This window comes from Paramisgurnus dabryanus, chromosome 19, assembly GCF_030506205.2.
Source record: "Paramisgurnus dabryanus chromosome 19, PD_genome_1.1, whole genome shotgun sequence".
Classification (NCBI taxonomy): Eukaryota; Metazoa; Chordata; class Actinopteri; order Cypriniformes; family Cobitidae; genus Paramisgurnus; species Paramisgurnus dabryanus.
This window is the reverse complement of record NC_133355.1, coordinates 7501056-7518968: the sequence shown is the minus strand read 5'-3', so window position 1 is coordinate 7518968 and position 17913 is coordinate 7501056. Positions and strand designations below refer to the sequence as shown.

General features: G+C 40.9%; 2 protein-coding genes and 1 non-coding gene across 4 annotated transcripts; 2 read left to right on the top strand and 1 right to left on the bottom strand.

Annotated features, from left to right (window-relative positions):
* znf687b (zinc finger protein 687b) lies at window positions 1–9079 on the top strand. 2 transcript variants are annotated; one of them, XM_065287423.1, is made up of 11 exons: window positions 1–84; window positions 1426–1768; window positions 2111–3712; window positions 3794–4095; window positions 4503–4687; window positions 4837–5013; window positions 5102–5264; window positions 5940–6287; window positions 6381–6493; window positions 7294–7396; window positions 7478–9079. In XM_065287423.1, the coding sequence occupies exons 2-11, from the start codon at window positions 1447–1449 to the stop codon at window positions 8057–8059; spliced, it is 3897 nt and encodes a 1298-aa protein (XP_065143495.1). In that variant the 5' UTR covers window positions 1–84; window positions 1426–1446; the 3' UTR covers window positions 8060–9079. The 2 variants fall into 2 exon arrangements, with proteins under 2 accessions (XP_065143495.1, XP_065143487.1); XM_065287415.1 differs by having other exon boundaries at window positions 1426–3712.
* LOC135786108 (small nucleolar RNA SNORA13) lies at window positions 5732–5868 on the top strand. The gene has a single exon (XR_010546860.1). It is a non-coding gene; the product is annotated as a small nucleolar RNA SNORA13 (small nucleolar RNA).
* A 348-nt stretch (window positions 9080–9427) lies between the features above and the next one.
* On the bottom strand, window positions 9428–16924 carry aqp10b (aquaporin 10b). The gene is made up of 6 exons (XM_065287435.2): window positions 16743–16924; window positions 15724–15850; window positions 14193–14330; window positions 13861–13979; window positions 10526–10743; window positions 9428–9641 (listed from the first exon to the last, which is right to left on the bottom strand). The coding sequence occupies exons 1-6, from the start codon at window positions 16827–16829 to the stop codon at window positions 9428–9430; spliced, it is 903 nt and encodes a 300-aa protein (XP_065143507.1). The 5' UTR covers window positions 16830–16924.
* Between the last annotated feature and the right edge of the window lie 989 nt (window positions 16925–17913).

Below are 17913 nucleotides of genomic sequence, written 5' to 3'. Positions count from 1 at the left end.
CTAGACCTGCCCGTACTCGATCGATGACGGGAAGTAAGGGCGCTTCATCTGGAGCGAGGATAGTCGGGAATCTCAAATATACAGGTAAACAAAAAACTGCCCGTGCATGAAAATACACGATGCGAACACAATACATGTGTATACAGAAATGCATGATCATAAAGGTATGATGTGGCATCCATGCGAGTAGAAACATAAGCAGGTAAATTCTGGCGTACACATCCAGTGGCCTGCGCTTAAATGACCCTCGCGACGAGGCAACACGGACCCTGCCGTCATGATTGAACAAACCTAAGAATACACAATATGCATATATTTATCATCCCACTGCCTGTGTGTTTATCAGCCTTTTTGCACCAAAACCACATTTAAGTCACCACATGTGACAGTAGCCCTTTAATTTAAAGATTAGCTTTTCGATTCCTTTCACTATTCGTAGCTAGCCAGGTCAGCTGCAGCTTTTAACCGTTCTAAGGCGTTTATTTTGATCAAATATACAACAATAACCTGTGTTTTGTGTTGTTGAATCTATATCTTTCTTAAGATGTCACTTGTTGTTCATTGGTTTAATGTGTTCATTTAATCTAAAGGGGTTGTTTTGGTTCTCTTGTTGATATAGCAGCTGTAGCGTGCTAAACAGTATCGTGCCTCACTGTTGCCCGTAATAAAGGCATTGTTAAACTAAAAAATCAACGTTAGCGTATAATATTACCTTATGTATGTTTAAACGATGTATGATTTATACAGGAAACATTGCTGTGTGTCTGGGTTGTCACCAATGCTAAGGTAACACTGAGATTGTACGTGCCTGTTAGCCAAAGCTAACAAAAGCCGATCTCTGTCATTTTCGGTGGCACGATGTGAAACACGTAATTTTGTTTTTATTTATTAGTTTTAATGCTGTTGTCTTTCAAAATAAAAATGAGATTTATAGTTTATAAGTATCTCACCACCAAACAGTTTGCATATTGTCTTACAATGTTAGCAAATTGATTTTTAAAAGTGCATTATGAAAATTATGTTTATGTTGTGAGAAATTGTACAATCATATACAAAACATGATGTGCCTTTTTTTTGTCTAGGAGTTTCTATACTTTAAGCTTTCTAGTATCTATAAACATGATTATGATTTCATTTGGGGGGGTTGACCAAAAGGGGCGTGTCATAATATATCATGGGCAAAAACCCTTTTTTTATGATATGTTGACTATCCTCTTCCCTTAATATTGCTTTCTTCCAATAAATACTGGCAAAAAAAACAGCTAATTATGATACATGATTGTGTCATAAAGGCTTTGGCTAATATTATTATTATTAATTTTTTTTAAGAGATGAGCCCTTTAATATGTCCAGTCTGAATAAAATACCATTTAGGAATTCTTTAGCACACACTTCCCTCTGACATTTAATTCATGTATGTTCTAGGATTGAGTCCACTTTCCCGGTATGGGGGACATGAAAACCCCCGATTTCGATGACCTGTTGGCAGCGTTTGATATTCCTGACATTGATGCCAAGGAGGCTATCCAGTCGGCCCCAGATGAGGTCGAGGGACATCAGGGAGCAGGCGGAGGGTCACTTATAAAGTCTGGTGATGGTTCAGGTGGTGGAAACTCTGCCCTTAGATCTCCAAGCCCCTCCACGGATTCTCAGGGCGATCCTTCGATTGTTAGCGTGATTGTGAAGAACCGGGTTCGTCCCGAGCCTTTCGATGGTGGTGACGGCACGGTACCTGAACCGCTCAACCATAATGGATTTGTGTCATCAGGTGGGTCTGTACATATGTCTCAGGGCCGTTGCCAGCCTAATGGGGAGCAGTGGCCCATATGCAGCTCAAAGATGGTTCCAGAGCCCACAGGGCCTGTCCATGGATCATCTAGCACCTCTAAACAGGGCAGCAACATTTTTAATAAGCTTAAGCCATTGATGGCACAAGGAGCTGGAGATTCGGTTGGAAGGGCTCGAAAAATGCAACTTTTACAACAGCAACATATGCAGCAGGAGATTAACCTAGAAGCTGCAGATAAGGCAAAAGCCCCTGCTGTTCCTAGTGGAGCAGCATCTCCGTTCTTTCCTCCACCTAAACCACTTCTTTCTACTCCCTCCACAGCTTCATCATCCTCACCATCATCGTCGTCTCCTTCGGTCGGTTCTCGTGTTTCTGGGGCTGTTGCTTCTTCACCACTAGCTACTTCTCTACCGGAACCGTTTAACGGTACGCCACGTCTTGGTTCATCTGCTTACAGACGTGTAGATTCAGATGATGAGGATTCAGATCCTGATTCAGGAGGATCTCTGGTCATCCACGAAAGTCCAGACTCTCCCACCCCTCCAAAACTGTCACGCCGGTTGAGGTCTCCACCTGAAAGTTCACAATCTCCATCTCTGCCCTCCTCAACGTCCATATCCTCCAGTGCTTTCCCCAAACCAGGTGACATCCCCCTAGCGTCACCTGCCTCACCCCGGGCTCAACAGAACTGGCTTTCTGCAGGACCTGGAAAGAGTTTACCCCAGGAGGAACGCAATCCAGAGCATGTCATCGAAGAACGAGACTCACCGGAAAGCCCCGAGCCAGAGATTCCCAAGTCCTCTATGCCAACGTCAGCTGTTACTAAAAGATCTAGCAGCCCAGCGGTAGCTTCATCACCATCTGTTGATCTTCGAGAACCCAAGGATGAAGAAGAAGAGATGGAAGTGTCAACAGAAAATGGACAGGATATGAATAAAATAGATGGTAAGGACAATGGGAAAAGGGATGGAGAGAAAATGGAGGTAGACAACATTGCACAGTCTCTTCCAGAAAACACCGGCTCATCGGCCAGCAGCGCAGGCGGTAAAGCCGCAACTGGTGGTAATGCCCCCTCCAGGCCTCTTAAAGTCCGTATTAAGACCATCAAAACATCAACAGGAGGCATCACACGAACAGTTACCAGAGTAGCAGGCAAGGGAGGTAACGCCAATACAGGAAAAGGCACAGACGCATTAAAATCCCAGACAGGCCGAGCAGTCCCCGCCAAAGGAGCCAGAAAAAACGATGCCATTGCCGGTCAAGTGGTAAAAACTATACCGGTTTCCACATTAGAAGCCAGCAGTGCCATGTTAGCTGCAGCTAGCAAAGTTCAAAACAAAATGGCAGCGCAATCCGATAAAACAAAAGTCTCCGCCACAGCAGTCAGCATCACAAAAGCCACCACTCTCCCGGTCACGCCTGCTGTTGGCGGAATAAGCGTGCGCCCCGCGGTCGCTAAAACTGCTAATGGGGGTACCGCTAATGTTCACGTACCGTGTAAACCAGCCTCTATTGTCAACAGCACCGGTGCTGTTATCTCCCGTAGCCAGTCGAGTCTCGTTGAAGCCTTCAACAAGATCCTTAATAGCAAGAACTTGCTTCCCAGCTACCGCCCGGACCTTTCCACCCCACCGCCTTCTGAGTGGGGTCTCCCTATGCCTGCTGCTGGCTACAGGTGCCTGGAATGTGGCGATTCCTTCGCTCTGGAGCGAAGCTTGGCACGACACTATGACCGTCGCTCTTTGAGAATAGAAGTCACGTGCAATCACTGCGCAAAACGCCTGGCGTTCTTCAATAAATGCAGTCTGCTGCTACACGCTCGGGAACACAAGGAAAGGGGTCTGGTCATGCAATGCTCACATCTGGTGATGAGACCGGTTACAGTGGAACAGATGATCGGCCAACAAGACACTACTCCTATTGGTTAGTAGTTATACAGTTATTATTCATTATTTCCTATAGGCACAATAGAGTTTTACTTAAAAGTGTTTTTTTTTTCTCTAGGTGTGCTCTCTCCCTCGCTCTCTTCTCCACCTCAGCCGTCCTCGAACGCTCCAACAGGAACAACCACTGTACCGTCCACTTCCAGTCCACTGAAAGACTCCCCCTCTCCCGGCACGACTTCGTCCCAGCCCACTCCTGCTCGCCGTGGGCCCCAGAGTCCCCAGGCCCTAATGCCTCTACCCTGCAAGAAAGGCGAGGCCCTGCAGTATAACAACTTCAAATGTCCCGAATGCCAAGCTCAGTTTTCAAGCAAGGCTGAATTAGTGACTCATTTTCAACAAATCAGAGCTACTCCTAACTCGGTACGTAACCAATAGTACATTTAATGCAATACTCAACAAAAATGATTTTGTGGTGGTCAAGTCCGTATTTCAGGTTTTTACTTAATCATTTCACGCTATAATTAGAAATTTGTTGGGAAATAATAGCTAAGGTTAGCTAGAAAATCATTCACATTTTTATCCAAATCAACTTAGAAATTAAAAATCAGGTGCTTTTGTACATTGTTCATAAATCTATTCTTGCATAAATTGTCATTGAATGCAGCAATTTATTAGAAAAAAATGAATCTGAAATCCGAAATCTGTTCTGCTTGTTTCATAAAACATGCCTTATATCTACTATAAGCAAGTCCGTCAAAATCACTTAGAAATTGCTTTACGTACTAAGTTGCACTGACCTCGTCTTTACCTTTAATGTTTTTTTCCAGACCTGTATGCTTTGCTCTCCGCCTATGATGCTGCCTAACTGGTGCAGCGTGTCGGCCCATCAGCGCGTCCATAAGCATCGCGCTCCTCACGTGTGTCCGGAGTGTGGTGGTACTGCCCGCCAGGCCACCTTTCAAACCCATTTGGAAGAATCCTGTCTGCACTTTGCAAGGCGCATCGGTTACAGGTTCCTAAAACTTTTGTTATAACTGTCATGTTTTTGTTTGTGTAGTGCATATGTTTTCAAACATTGGTATGTAATTCAAAAACAGTGAGATTTTCTGTATAAAAATGAATGCAATTTCTCATTTAGTCAAATCGCCTTCTTTTATTCAGGTGTTCCAGTTGTCAGGTTGTGTTTGGAGGTCTGAATTCTATCAAGTCCCACATTCAGACTGCACATTGTGAGGTCTTCCACAAGTGTCCCAATTGCCCGATGGCCTTCAAATCTGCCCAGAGCGCCCAGGGGCACATCACTTCCCAGCATCCCACCCTAACAGCCGCACAGGCCAAGTACGTTGACCAATCACAAAACTGACACGTGACGTGGATTTAAAAGTATGTTGACATGGAATGACTAAAAGATGTTGTGTTTTCATAGGATGATCTACAAATGTGTCATGTGTGACACTGTGTTTACCCAGAAGCCTCTGTTGTATATGCATTTTGACACTCACCTTGCAAAACAAAAGGTGCATGTGTTCAAATGTCCAGACTGCACCAAACTCTATGCCCAGAAAGGCTCCATGATGGAACACATCAAGGTAAAATCTGTTGTTCATTTGTGACCCTGAACCACAAAACCAATCATTTGGGTCAATTTTTTTATTGGGATGTATACATAAGCTGAATAAATAAGCTTTCTATTGATGTATTGTTTGTTAGGATATAACAATATTTGGCATTTGAGCCCCCAAAAAAATCTAAAAATTGAGAAATTTTTATTTAAAGTGAAGTCCAAATGTCAAGTCAAGTCCTTAGCAACTGCATCCACTCACAAAAATAAAAGCTTTGATATATTTGTGTAGGAAATTACAAAATATATCTATGGAACTTGATGTTTACATAAAATCTTAATGAATTTTGCCATAAAAGAAAAATGTATAATTTTGACCCATACAATGTATTTTTGGCTTTTGCTATAAATATACATGTGCTCTTAAGACTGGTTTTGTGGTCCAAGGTTACATTTTAAAAATAAAGGTTTTATTAATTATTCTCACCAATTTCTTGCCTTTTGTGTTACCCATTCTTTGCACTTACCCAAAAGAATGTGGTGTCAATAAAGGCATACATTAAAATGTTTGGTTTGGCCTTTCCAAAGTGCCTTCTGTGGCACCTTGTCTAAAGCTCTAACCAAATACAAGACTCACATCAACCTGAATTGAAACATAAGCTGTCAGACATACTTTTCAACTAGATGTGATGTTTCCTGTCAGACTGTTCACAGAGGCCTGTTAGCCAAAGCTGATACTCCACCCACCACCACATCTCCTGCCTCCGCCCCTGTTAGCAACTCCACCTCGAAACCCAAATCAACAGAAAACACTTCTGATGAATTGAGCCAGGGACAGGGAGAGGAGGAAGAGGAAGGTGAGGAGGAGGAGGGGGAAAGAGAACAGGAAGGCGAAGAAAGGGAAGAGGAAGACGAGGAGGAGGAGAATGACGAAGAAGAGCAACCCAGTTCTCCAGAGAGTGGGAGTTTGGAGTGGAGGTGCAGGGAGTGTAAGAAACGCTATGCAGACAGAGAAGATTACATTAATCACATGAAGGAAGAACATGATAAGGTATTTAAATGATTACTTTTTTTATCTTAACATTATGTGTTCAAATAATGAAAAATATGCTTACGACTTTTTTGTTCTTGCTTGTCTCTTTAGGTAATAAAGAACTTCCCATGCAAATTGTGTGAACGTTCATTCACTACAGCTAACAGTTTGCGTCGGCATGTCCGCGTAATACACGAAGGTGTGAAGAGAGTCTTCAACTGCCCGTGAGTCAAGAATATTAACGTACCTTCAGTCTTAAGAAAATGTTTATTAGTTCCCATTAAAGGTACATTCCAGCTCCCCTAGAGTTAAACATTTGATTCTTATCGTTTTGGAATCCGTTCAGCTGATCTCTGGGTCTGGCGGTAATACTTTTAGCATAGCTTAGCATAATCCATTGAATCTGATTAGACCATTAGCATCGCACTAAAAAATAAGCAACGAGTTTGGATATTTTTCCTATTTAAAACTTGACTCTTCTGTAGTTACATTGTGTACTAAGACTGACGTAAAATTAAAGTTGTTATTTTCTAGGCAGATATGGCTAGGAACTATACTCTCATTCTGGCGCAATAATCAAGGAGTGATGTTATGCACTGCCCGAAAATAGTCCCCTTGGTTACTTTCAATATCAGGGAACTATTTTCGGGCAGTGCGTAATATCACTATGCCTGCTGCAGCCATGTTACGGCAGCAAAGTCCTTGATTATTACGCCCAGAATGAGAGTATAGTTCCTAGCCATATCGGTCTAGAAAATCGCAACTTTAAATTTTCCGTCGTTCTTAGTATACGATGTAACTACCAAAGAGTGAAGTTTAAAAAGGAAAAATATCCAAACTCTTTTGTTATTTTTTTAGCGCGATGCTAATGGTCTAAACGGATTCAATGAATTGTGCTAAGCTATGCTAAAAGTGCTAGCGCCACACCTGGAGATGAGCTGAATGGATTTCAAAACGGTAAGAATCAAATGTTTATATTTTTTTAAAAGTTAAATGTCCCTTTAAATTGATCAATTTTTCTCAGGCACTGCTCAGAGGGCAAGCGAACATTTAGCAGTCGGCTAATTTTGGAGAAGCACTTGCGGGTCAGACACGGCGTCAAAACTCGACAGTCGACAGACCGACAGGTCAGTTTGGACACCGTGTACAGCTTTAAGATTTTAAAACGGTTTCATAATCTAAATATTAATTTCAATCTCTACTGTCAGAGTGCTCCAAACACCAGGAAGCGTTCAGCTCCGAGTGAGGGGGCGGGCAGTTCTTCCGAGCTCGACAATGAGGGCGGGGCACCACCAGGAGGAGGAGGAGGGGCCGACACCGATAACGTTGCGGGAGATGATTCTTCCGGTCCGGCGAAAAGAACTAGAGCATCTGAGAATCGACCTGTCGAGCAGCAGGAAGAGGATGACGGCACGTACCGCTGCACACCCTGCGGCTACACCACCCAGGACTGGGATGAATTTCAGCACCACATTCCCATCCACTGCGACGCAGAGAATGCACCTCAGCAGTGCTTGCAGTGCGGAGCTTGCTTCGCCTCGGCCGGCTCCCTCAGCCGTCACAAATTCATCACGCATCGTTTACGCCAAGGTCAGCGTGGTGAAAACGCTTCGCCCAGTGGGATGCCGCAGGATGGCTCGCCCTCTTCGCCTAAAGCGGGCGAGGAGGGGGAGGGAGGGGCCAGCTGCAGAGTGTGCGGTAGACGTTTCGATAAGGCATCGGACCTGAACACGCACTTCCGCACGCACGGTATGGCTTTCATTGCGGCACACAGGACCGATAAACCCTAGTGCAAAAGCGAAAACTTATGAACAGGACGAGGCTTTGTGCAGATCATCCAATGAGAGGATTCATAAAAATTTGATTGTAATGTAAAAATAGATTCTCATCTGACCTGTCTTCCAAATTACAAATTAATTCTCCAGTCACGTCCTCTGTTCCTACTTTCTCCAGCCTTTGTCAATGAATTTACATAAGGTCAAATTGCATCTCGCACAGGGTTCGTACCGGTGAGCTCGAATCCACGGAGCATTAATGCAAAAAAGGTGCTAGTGAAGGTTTTTTTTTAAGGAAACAAAAAAGGAAAACACTGACTTTTAAATGTAACTATTGTACAGACATTGTAGTACTGATATTTATTTATACCAAACATTCATGTCTTTTGATAATCATTGAGAATAATAAAGCAAGTGGTTGGGAACCTATACGTTATACAACAGATGTATATGAGGTCAAAGATTATTGATGGATTGTTTTGAAAAGGGTCAATATAAGGATGCATTTCAATCACAGATACACCTGCTCACATTTTTATGTGTATAATAGCAGTGCATCCATGATATGTTGCATTAAAAATGTGAATAAGTCTTTGTATTTGCATTTTTCCTTGTCTACATTGAAATACTGATAGTAGTGAAAGTTTTTGTTTTCGGACAAGGAGCCTGATGTATTTTTACGACTTGGGAATTAAAGTAGACGTCGAGTGTGAAGGATTGCTTGTGCGGTTTACGAATTATGTACAAATATGAATGTCGTTTGTGTTGTTTTTCTTTGATAAAGAGTCTTTTCTATAAAAACGAACTGTGCTTGTTGAAAACCATTTCTTAAAAATATTGTGATCATGTGGATCAAACGTGTGAGTGTGAATTTATATCCCTCCAGTAATATATGTATATGTTCCATACATAGTCACTAGACGGCCATCTGCTATTCTGTGATGAACTGCCTGTTTCACTGCCGTACGTTCTGTGTCTTTTCTCTTGCCCTTCTTTCTAAATAAATAAAACAGTTAATTGGTACGGTACAGAAAACTGTGTCCTTTCTGTTTCATTCTGTCAGTACATACGCAGTAATCATTCATGCCCGAGTGCATTCTGGGAATTCCCAAGCATTAGTCAAGGTTGAAGCTAGAAGGGATATAGCAAATGCCGAAATCTCTGATGAGCACTCTTTTTATCCTAATCCCACGCCTAACCCTAAACCCAACGTTTTTATGGGATTTATGCCATAGCTGTATCCCATCTAGACAGAACCACTGTTTTCATCCTGACCCTAAACCCAACGTCTCCTGAGATTTTGGCATGTGCTGTATCCCTTCTAGTAAAAACTGCAAAATATGTAGCAATGATGGCAACTGTTGAATGCAACTAATTAAATATTCAAGCTAAAGTCTTTAATACAGTATTTTCAGTCTTGTTGTTTTTAATAGTGTCAATGTTCATGTCTATCTCCAAAGTTTGGATTTCTGTTGTATGGTTTTCAGTATCTCTGTTCGAATGATGCACTCCAATCAGCAACTCATAAAGCAATGAGCCAATAAGACCACCAGTACACGTCGCCACCAATGGTATCCACCACCACCCATTTCCAGCCCTGACAAACACAAAGAGAGTTTGTGAAATCCAGACTAAAGTTTCCTAATCTAATCAAAGCATTAAAGTTTGATTTTAGTCTTTGACATGACCATACTCAGTCAGTATTAAAGATATCAGGGTTATATTACTTTCACAGAATGTTCTTTACATTATATAGGATGATTTATTTAAAGGTCCCATTCTTCCTGATCCCATTTTTTTAACTTTACTTAGAGTGTAAAGTTGCTATAATAGCATAAATAATACCTGTAAAATGATAAAGCTCAAAGTTCACTGACTAAACTCCGCCCACAGGAATACATCAGTCGCCAGCTAAGCTAACGGCAAACTAAGCTGCGGTCGAATTACAATACACTAAACAAACTACACAATCAGAACTCGATACGTATTTCTGAAGGAGGGACTTCATAGAACAAGGAAGACATCAGCCCGTTTTTAGGACAGTGAAAGCGGCGCTATAGACATAAGTAAATTGTGTGAAAAATAATGCGTTTTTTTACACGTGAAATGTGAACACATGTTATATTGCTCACTGTAAACAAAATCAAAGCTTCAAAAACACAGAAAGAACGGAACCTTTAACATTCAAACAGCTTAATAAACATACTAAACATATGCAGTATACATGAAAATTGTATTATAGAGCTCACTATGAGGTGGTTTCCCAGGCAGGTCTTATCCTAGTCCAAGACTAAAATGAATAAGCTGCCTTATTTAAAAACATCTTGCACTGACGAATCTTCACATATATCAGTGCCATTGTTTTGTCTCAAAATGCACATCCGTAATGTTTTTTTCTAAGGAACTGCATGTTTGTAAAAACATGAATGTCCTAGTCCTGGATTAACCCTAAACCCTGTCTGGGAAACTGCCACTACTAACCTGAAGACCTCATCACCCCAGCCTGCAATGTAGGAGAAGAGTCTTGGTCCGAAGTCTCGTGCTGGGTTGATGGCATATCCAGAGTTAGACCCCATCGAGACTCCAATCGTCATGACAACTGCTCCAACCAGAACAGGTTCTAGACCGGCAGGTGCTGGTGTGTTATTGGGATCTCCCAGTGCAAGAACACACACCAGAAGAGACGCTGTGCCAATGATCTGCACATAAAAAATTATTAATACTGAGAGTATATTAACAGATTTATTACAACTGAGCTAAAGGAAATCACTTGCTAAACAATGGTACAAAAGCTATCATTGGGATGGTTCCCTTTAAAAAGGTCCTAATACTTAATTTAAGCAACTGTCATTGCTGCTGTCATCCTTGAGACGTTGTCGCTGAACTTTTTTGACAGCGATTAGCTGTAAAATGTTTTGGTCCTGCTTGATTTTCATTGACTTCAAGTAAAATAATGGAAAGTTTTTCATAAGATCCACTGGGGTCAATGTGTTATGGCCGTTTCACACGGTACGCGGTAAGCGGCAAAATCGCAGCGCGGCTTCAGCTTTTCTCTTGTATTGGAAGCGTTTTGTGCAGCATTTAGTGCAAATATGATTATCTTCAACGGCGCCTGTCATGAAGTACCATGTCCGGAAAAGGAACAGAATTTTGGGTGCACGAGCAAGGCGTGTGGACCAACTCCGCTTCACCTCTGTAACCGCCCCCGTTTTGCCGCTTTCCGCACATCTCCTATTGAAAAAGAACTAAACACTCGCGGTTGCCGCGTACCGTGTGAAACGGCCTTTAGCCTGACAGAAGCTTCATGCTGTGTGAGAACAAGCAACAGCCGGCATTTTTCCGTCGCACGAGTGCCCAAGTAGCTTACGTTTCTTCCCCCGCCACAGAAAACCACCACATGTTTATCCATTCCATCAAAAGTATCATTTTGTTTTGGTTTGTTTGTTTGTTGATCACGAAGTACAAAGTAGATGAGGAAAACAAGGATTCTGTGTGTATTCAACGCGTCGCCATTGTTGTTTACAATGCGTGGAATGGTGCGCTTTGACTTGTTGAGCGGATTTATTGCATTCTGCAGAGAAGGAGGACTGGCGTTTATTGCGTTTTGGGTAAAAAGGGAGAAAAGATGACAGAATTACACGCCAGATATCGGATTTTGTGTAAAATTAAGAATTTACTTTTTAATCATTTTAATTTAATAATAATAATTTTAGTGATAACTAATTTTTTATGCCGTTTATTGCGTTTTGGAACAAAACTCTTCATATAGGGGGGCGCTGCGGAGCTTTAATGGAGTAGGACGTGAGTTTGGAAGCTCTTGCCGATTTCGGTTAATATCGTAATTATTTAGCGCTTTTGCAACATATTTTGTATAATCTTACTCCGCAGTATTTTTTACTTTGCTTAGAAGTCTAACTCCAACTGCGTAAGATGGCTGGAAAGAACTCTAAAACTCGTAAAACTATTCAGACACAACTGCGGCCCAGTACTCAAATTGCGACCACACCCTCAAGTGGGTCATCTGTTGCCTCTGAGGTCGAGGCCGCCCCGACGCACGCTAACCTGGATATCGCTGCACTCAAGCTTGAGTTGTTGGCCTCGGTGAGGAAAGATATTGCCGATATTTTTAAAAAGGAGCTTCAGGATACACTCGGCGATGTTTTGCCTACTATTAAGCACGACCTGCAAGCGGTGAAATCCCAGCTGGCGAATGATAAAGCAGCTACCGATGCTACCATGTCCAAGCTAAAAGGTACGGTCGGTGAGATGGAGCACGCACTCACCGAATGCTCTGATGACATCGCCGGGATGAAAACTACTATCGAGCGCCTCACAGCTAACGTAGCCAGGTTAGAAAATAAATGTGAAGACTTGGAGTCCAGATCACGGCGTAATAACATTAGGATAGTGGGAGTACCCGAGGGTCCTGACACCTGTACTACTGCTGCTGTAGCCGCCTTACTGAAGGAAGCGTTCAGTCTGGAAAATGAGCCGCTTTTGGACCGGTCCCACCGGTCCCTCCAACCCAAACCCAAGCCCGGTGATCGTCCACGAGTCATTGTGTGCAGATTTCATTATCAAAGTGACTGTGTTGACATTTTGCGCCGCGCTAGAGAGCTCCGACAGATTAAAGTCAGAGGTATGAACATCTCACTGTTCCCTGACCTCACTGCCAAGATAGCTCGGGCTCGGGCTGCGTTTAACGAGGTCAGACGCCAACTCCGGAGCATTGACGGTGTTCGATACGGTCTGTTTTATCCAGCGCGACTTCGCATTACTTACAACGGGGTTGAGAAGGACTTCATTTCTGCGGAGGAAGCCAGTGATTTTGTTAAAACTTTGATTCCTGGTTGAGCCTCGATAGCTTTTCGGATCTGTCTTTTATTATAGAGGTTGTAAATTCACTTAGTTCTTTATTTGTCCAGTATTAAGCGGTTTTCTGGCCTGCTGCACTTTTCTTTTTTTTTCTTTTTTTTTTGCTTCAGGCCTAGTAGGTTTCACCATTGCGTGGTTATAGCAGGTCTAATCCGGACTACCTCATTTTATGTTTTCTGCATCTATTTGCACAGGTCTGAGTGCCTATTGTTAATTGTTACATCTTTATTTTCATGTGTTTTATTGTATTCACGCGCATATGCTTAGTGTCCAGATCGGCAAGAGTTTTTTTTTTCCTTTCTCTTTTTCCCTCTTGTGTTTGTTCTGCATGGTCTCCGGGTTGTTCAAAGCTATTTTGAACAACCTTTTGTTTATGTGGGAAACACTGCTGTCTCCTTTGTTCTTTGGTTATATGGGGACTTTGGGTGTATTTATGTTAAGGGGTTTGTTGGGAGGGGAGGGTGTCCCACCTCGGCTCTATTTGACCATTTTCAAAAAAAAAAAAGTGTTTTATTCAAATGGTTAATGGCAATATAGATCCCAGCATTGCTGGGTCAGGCACACCACTCAGATTCATCAGTTGGAATATCAGAGGTATGGGTAATCCTGTTAAGAGATCTAAGGTTTTTACTCACTTGAAACGTTTAAACTCTGATTTAGTATTTTTGCAGGAGACTCACCTCCGTGTCAAAGATCATTGTAGGTTACATTGCCCTTGGGTTGGTCAAGTATTCCATTCAAACTTTAATTCCAAAGCTAGGGGAGTCGTCATTTTAATAAACAAAAGAGTTCAGTTTTCATCTACCGATGTTATTGCTGATAGGAATGGCAGATATCTCATGGTTGCTGGTACCCTGATGCAAAACTCTTCATATAAATATCTGCATAAGAGTATGAAAGATATTGCAGAGAATTTACTGAATAAGAATATTAATATTAACCTGGTCTACTACTCCACCCCATATACTTAGGTAGTCTGCTGGGTAGGTTGAGAAGATGCCTGCCGTGGCTGTGGCACCATCAACTGTGAGATGTCCTCCACTGAAATGCATTATAGCATCTGTAAACATACAAAAAAGATACGTATGTATTCATTCATTTAAGTTGAGGTAGGAACTTAGTAAAATATTGTAAAACGGTGGTGTTTTCCTTTAAATATGATGATTCTAGATAAGATCTCATTTGACTAGTCAGATCTAAAGAGAAGAAGTTTTTATAACGCCATCCCAGGTAGACCAAGAGTCCAAAGTTGGCAGATGTTCTTATGGCTTACCGTAGTACTGAAGAGCAACAGTCGCTGCAGCCAGAAATGAACCCAAAATCTGTGAAAATACATAGAATGGAAGTCTTGTCCAGGAGAATCTGCCCAGGAAACACAGACTCAGAGACACAGCTGGGTTCAGGTGAGCTCCTTACACAGGTGAAACACACACACACATAGCATAAAGGGTACAAACAGACACTTCTGTTCTCAAAATTACTGCAGATAATAGAAAACATTAAATATGCTAGAGCCCAAACTTAACTCTTTCCCCGCTATTGACGAGTTATCTCGTCAATTAAGAGAATACGCTTCCCTGCCAATAGAGACAGAGCGCCGATATGCAAATTTGAAAACCACGCCCACCGGGGGGGAAAACAATCCAACCGTCTCCATTGACTTTGTATTGCGAGAGGCTGCCTCCTTGTCATTTCTGGCTTATAACAAAAAACAGAATAATGCCTAAAAGCTGCTGTGTGACAATATGTACAGCTAACAAGCCAAAGAACCCAGAAATAAGTTTTTATAAGCTGTCGAGCCCTAAAACCCAGCTTTTAAGGAGAATAAAGTGGATCGCCGACTACGTTTCCCCCTAGTGGACGCAGTTCTACTAATAGGAGTACTATGAAAAGTTGCCTGTTTTCCACTTTTGTGTCTTTAAACGCTCGTTTTTGGGGTCGACAGCTTATAAAAACTTATTTACAGATTAAAATTAAAAACAGAATAATACATAAAAGCTGCTGTGTGACAAGGTGTACAGCTAAAAAGCCAAAAAACACAGAAATAAGTTTTTTTTAAGCTGTCGACCTCATAAAACGAGCGTTTAAAGAAACAAAAGTGGAAACAGGCAACTTTTCATAGTACTTCTATTAGTAGAACTGCGTCCACTAGGGGGAAACGTAGTCGGCGATCCACTTTATTCTCCTTAAAAGCTGTGTTTTACGGCTCGACAGCTTATAAAAACTTATTTCTGGGTTATTTGGCTTGTTAGCTGTACATATTGTCACACAGCAGCTTTTAGGCATTATTCTGTTTTTTGTTATAAGCCAGAAATGACAAGGAGGCAGCCTCTCGCAATACAAAGTCAATGGAGACGGTTGGATTGTTTTCCCCCCCGGTGGGCGTGGTTTTCAGGTTATGACGCGCGGCGCTCTGTCTCTATTACGAGAATTTCCGGCTTTCCGCAATACCGCTATTATACACCAGGTGGCGCACTTCCGCAACTTATACAACCCGGAAGTAACGCTTCACGTAAAAGAGAAACAACTCTGTATGTTTTAGGATCGCTTTTGAAGAAACCTACACATATTTGAGAGGTGATAAAAAGAGAACAAATGAAGGTAGGATGAAACTTTTTTTGTTTGAAAGCAGAGGGTCTGTTCATTGATTTGATATATGTGATATTTAAAGAAAAACATTTTCTGGAAGGCATTACACCTTTGTGAAAATTATTCAAATGCTGGCGCTTGCTGGCAACTTTTTAAAAAAAATATTGGCGGGGAAAGAGTTAACATACTGGTTGTAAAAAGTCAGATTTTCATACCTGATACCCCCTTTGCCACATAGATCCCAAAAACGGTGCCCAGTGCAAATCCAAGATTGATTGACAGGTATTCACCTTTTGTGTTTTGAGATGTTGTCACCTGAGCAACAGATCCACAGCCAAAGAGCTTTGTGTATATAGTGAGAGGGAAAAAATATGAGAAAAACTACTGTAAACATATCACCACTTACACATCAGATTAGATTTTTTTGCAGATGTTTGGTGTCTGTAATAAAGTCATGTTTATGGCTCATCTTCATTCTGTCAGTTCAAAGTCTTCAAGCTTGAGATAGATTGCTGATAAAACTGTAAATATAATCTCTGTATATTTGTATATCCATGGAAGTCACATGCAATACAATACACCCAAAATATTGCAAAACAGGAGACATTCAACTCAATTCAATTTTATTTATATAGCGCTTTTCACAATTGGTGATTGTTTCAAAGCAGCTTTACATTAATAATAGAAGCAGTGGAAAGCACAGAAAAACGACAGATAGCACAACATAATACACGATAGTACAAGCAGCTAAATTTGCTGCGGCTATGAATCAACATTATAAGCGTGCGTATTGCTAATGTAACCTAAAGAAGAGGGTGCTAAGTTAAGCCCAAGAAGGCTGACTCCCCGGGTTGAAAAACCCCCTAGGAGAAAAAAACCCCAGGCTTAGCCGGGGAAGTAAAAAAAGTCCTAGGAGGGAAAAACCCTTGGGAGATATATTTATATATACATTGAAACGATTAAGGAGATTAGGCGGAGGTTAAGCATGTATTGTCTCACGTACCCTTGTCATGTGTTTTCCAATTGAGAAGAAGTGCCTTTACAAAACATGAGTGAAATGTACAAAATAATAAAACTCTCTGAAAAGCAAAACCTACACTCGTTTTAACACAGAGTTGATTGAAATAGCACTTTTTAAAGTATAAGATTAATCTTGGTTAATAGCAAGTGGTCTATATGACAAACAACCCAAGGTTAGCATGCAGTAATAGTTATGAAGAGCATTGCTACTTACTATTACAACATAGACTCCAAAACATTCAGCCAGACACTCTCTGAGCAAGCTGCTCTTGATTCGACATCTCTTCAGCAGACGATCCATGATGTTTGCTCCGGGTATTTTCTTGCTGGTCTTTAAAAAGCCGGAGCTGTTTAGCTAATTATCACATCATATAGGTAAACTGGGTAGTGTCATATAGACAGGTTTGAGGACTGGCTTAATGTTAGGTTACACATTGCCCTGTTGTGTAATAAAACTATAATTGTTTTATTGTCAACATTTTATCAGTGCACTGTAGGTCAACAATGAAATATTTTACAAACAGAAATATATATGCAAATAAGAGTTTAAATGGCTAATTTACACATACACATACACCAAAAGCCTAATTATTAACCTAAAATATAATGTTTGAATGTAATATTTACACTAAATCTATAAAACAGAGCCTTAATAAGATAAGACCATCTTTATATACCTTGTATTCTAATATTTGTCTGTTTTTGTATTTTCTCTTTCAAGTTCTTTGAAACAATGCAGAATTTTATTGCATTTAACAATGACATTATGAATTAAACTGAATGATATCCAATATAATTTCTATTTTATCATTTAATTTGATTGAATATTGAAACCTAGAACACATTTACAAGCATTTTATATAATCACCTTGCCTGCTTACAAACCGCTACAATATAAAAGTAAACAGATGTAAGAATGTAAACTCTTTGAATGTAAGAGGCTTTTATTTTCTACAGTCCTGTCCAACATTCCTCACTATCTTCCATTAACAAGATTTTATATTTTAGTACAATCTTTATATAACACACAGTACAACGTTTCCACATTTGATAAATGTTAATACATACAGATCCAACTGTTTGCAGAGAAGCACACTTCTAATTCACTGTTCAGAAGATCTGCAATCAATTTTTTTTTAATGCAGTAAATTGCAAAATTGACAATGTGGTGTAACCGGTCTGTGTCATAACTAGTATTTTTTTAATTAAAATATAAATGTATTCATAAAAAATGTAGAATAAAATATAATCATCTAGTTTAGTGTAATATGATTTTTTTTACATCATTTGTTAAAGATTATTTAGAAAACATAGCTGTATGCATATGTCAGAGGACAAATATAAAAAAACTATTTTTTTTTATTTGCATTTAGAAATAATATTTT

What these genes read in the sequence shown, in the direction of transcription:
- znf687b (XM_065287415.1), top strand. Translation starts at nt 1,447, where the DNA reads ATGGGGGACATGAAAACCCCCGATTTCGATGACCTGTTGGCAGCGTTT. An exon ending in TGAAGGAAGAACATGATAAG is followed by an intron (nt 6,288 to 6,380) that starts GTATTTAAATGA and finishes TTGTCTCTTTAG; the next exon opens with GTAATAAAGAACTTCCCATG. An exon ending in GACAGTCGACAGACCGACAG is followed by an intron (nt 7,397 to 7,477) that starts GTCAGTTTGGAC and finishes CTCTACTGTCAG; the next exon opens with AGTGCTCCAAACACCAGGAA.
- aqp10b (XM_065287435.2), bottom strand. Translation starts at nt 16,829, where the DNA reads ATGGATCGTCTGCTGAAGAGATGTCGAATCAAGAGCAGCTTGCTCAGA. An exon ending in TGTGGCAAAGGGGGTATCAG is followed by an intron (nt 14,331 to 15,723) that starts GTATGAAAATCT and finishes CACCTGTGTAAG; the next exon opens with GAGCTCACCTGAACCCAGCT. An exon ending in GGGGTGGAGTAGTAGACCAG is followed by an intron (nt 10,744 to 13,860) that starts GTTAATATTAAT and finishes TTTTATGTGCAG; the next exon opens with ATCATTGGCACAGCGTCTCT.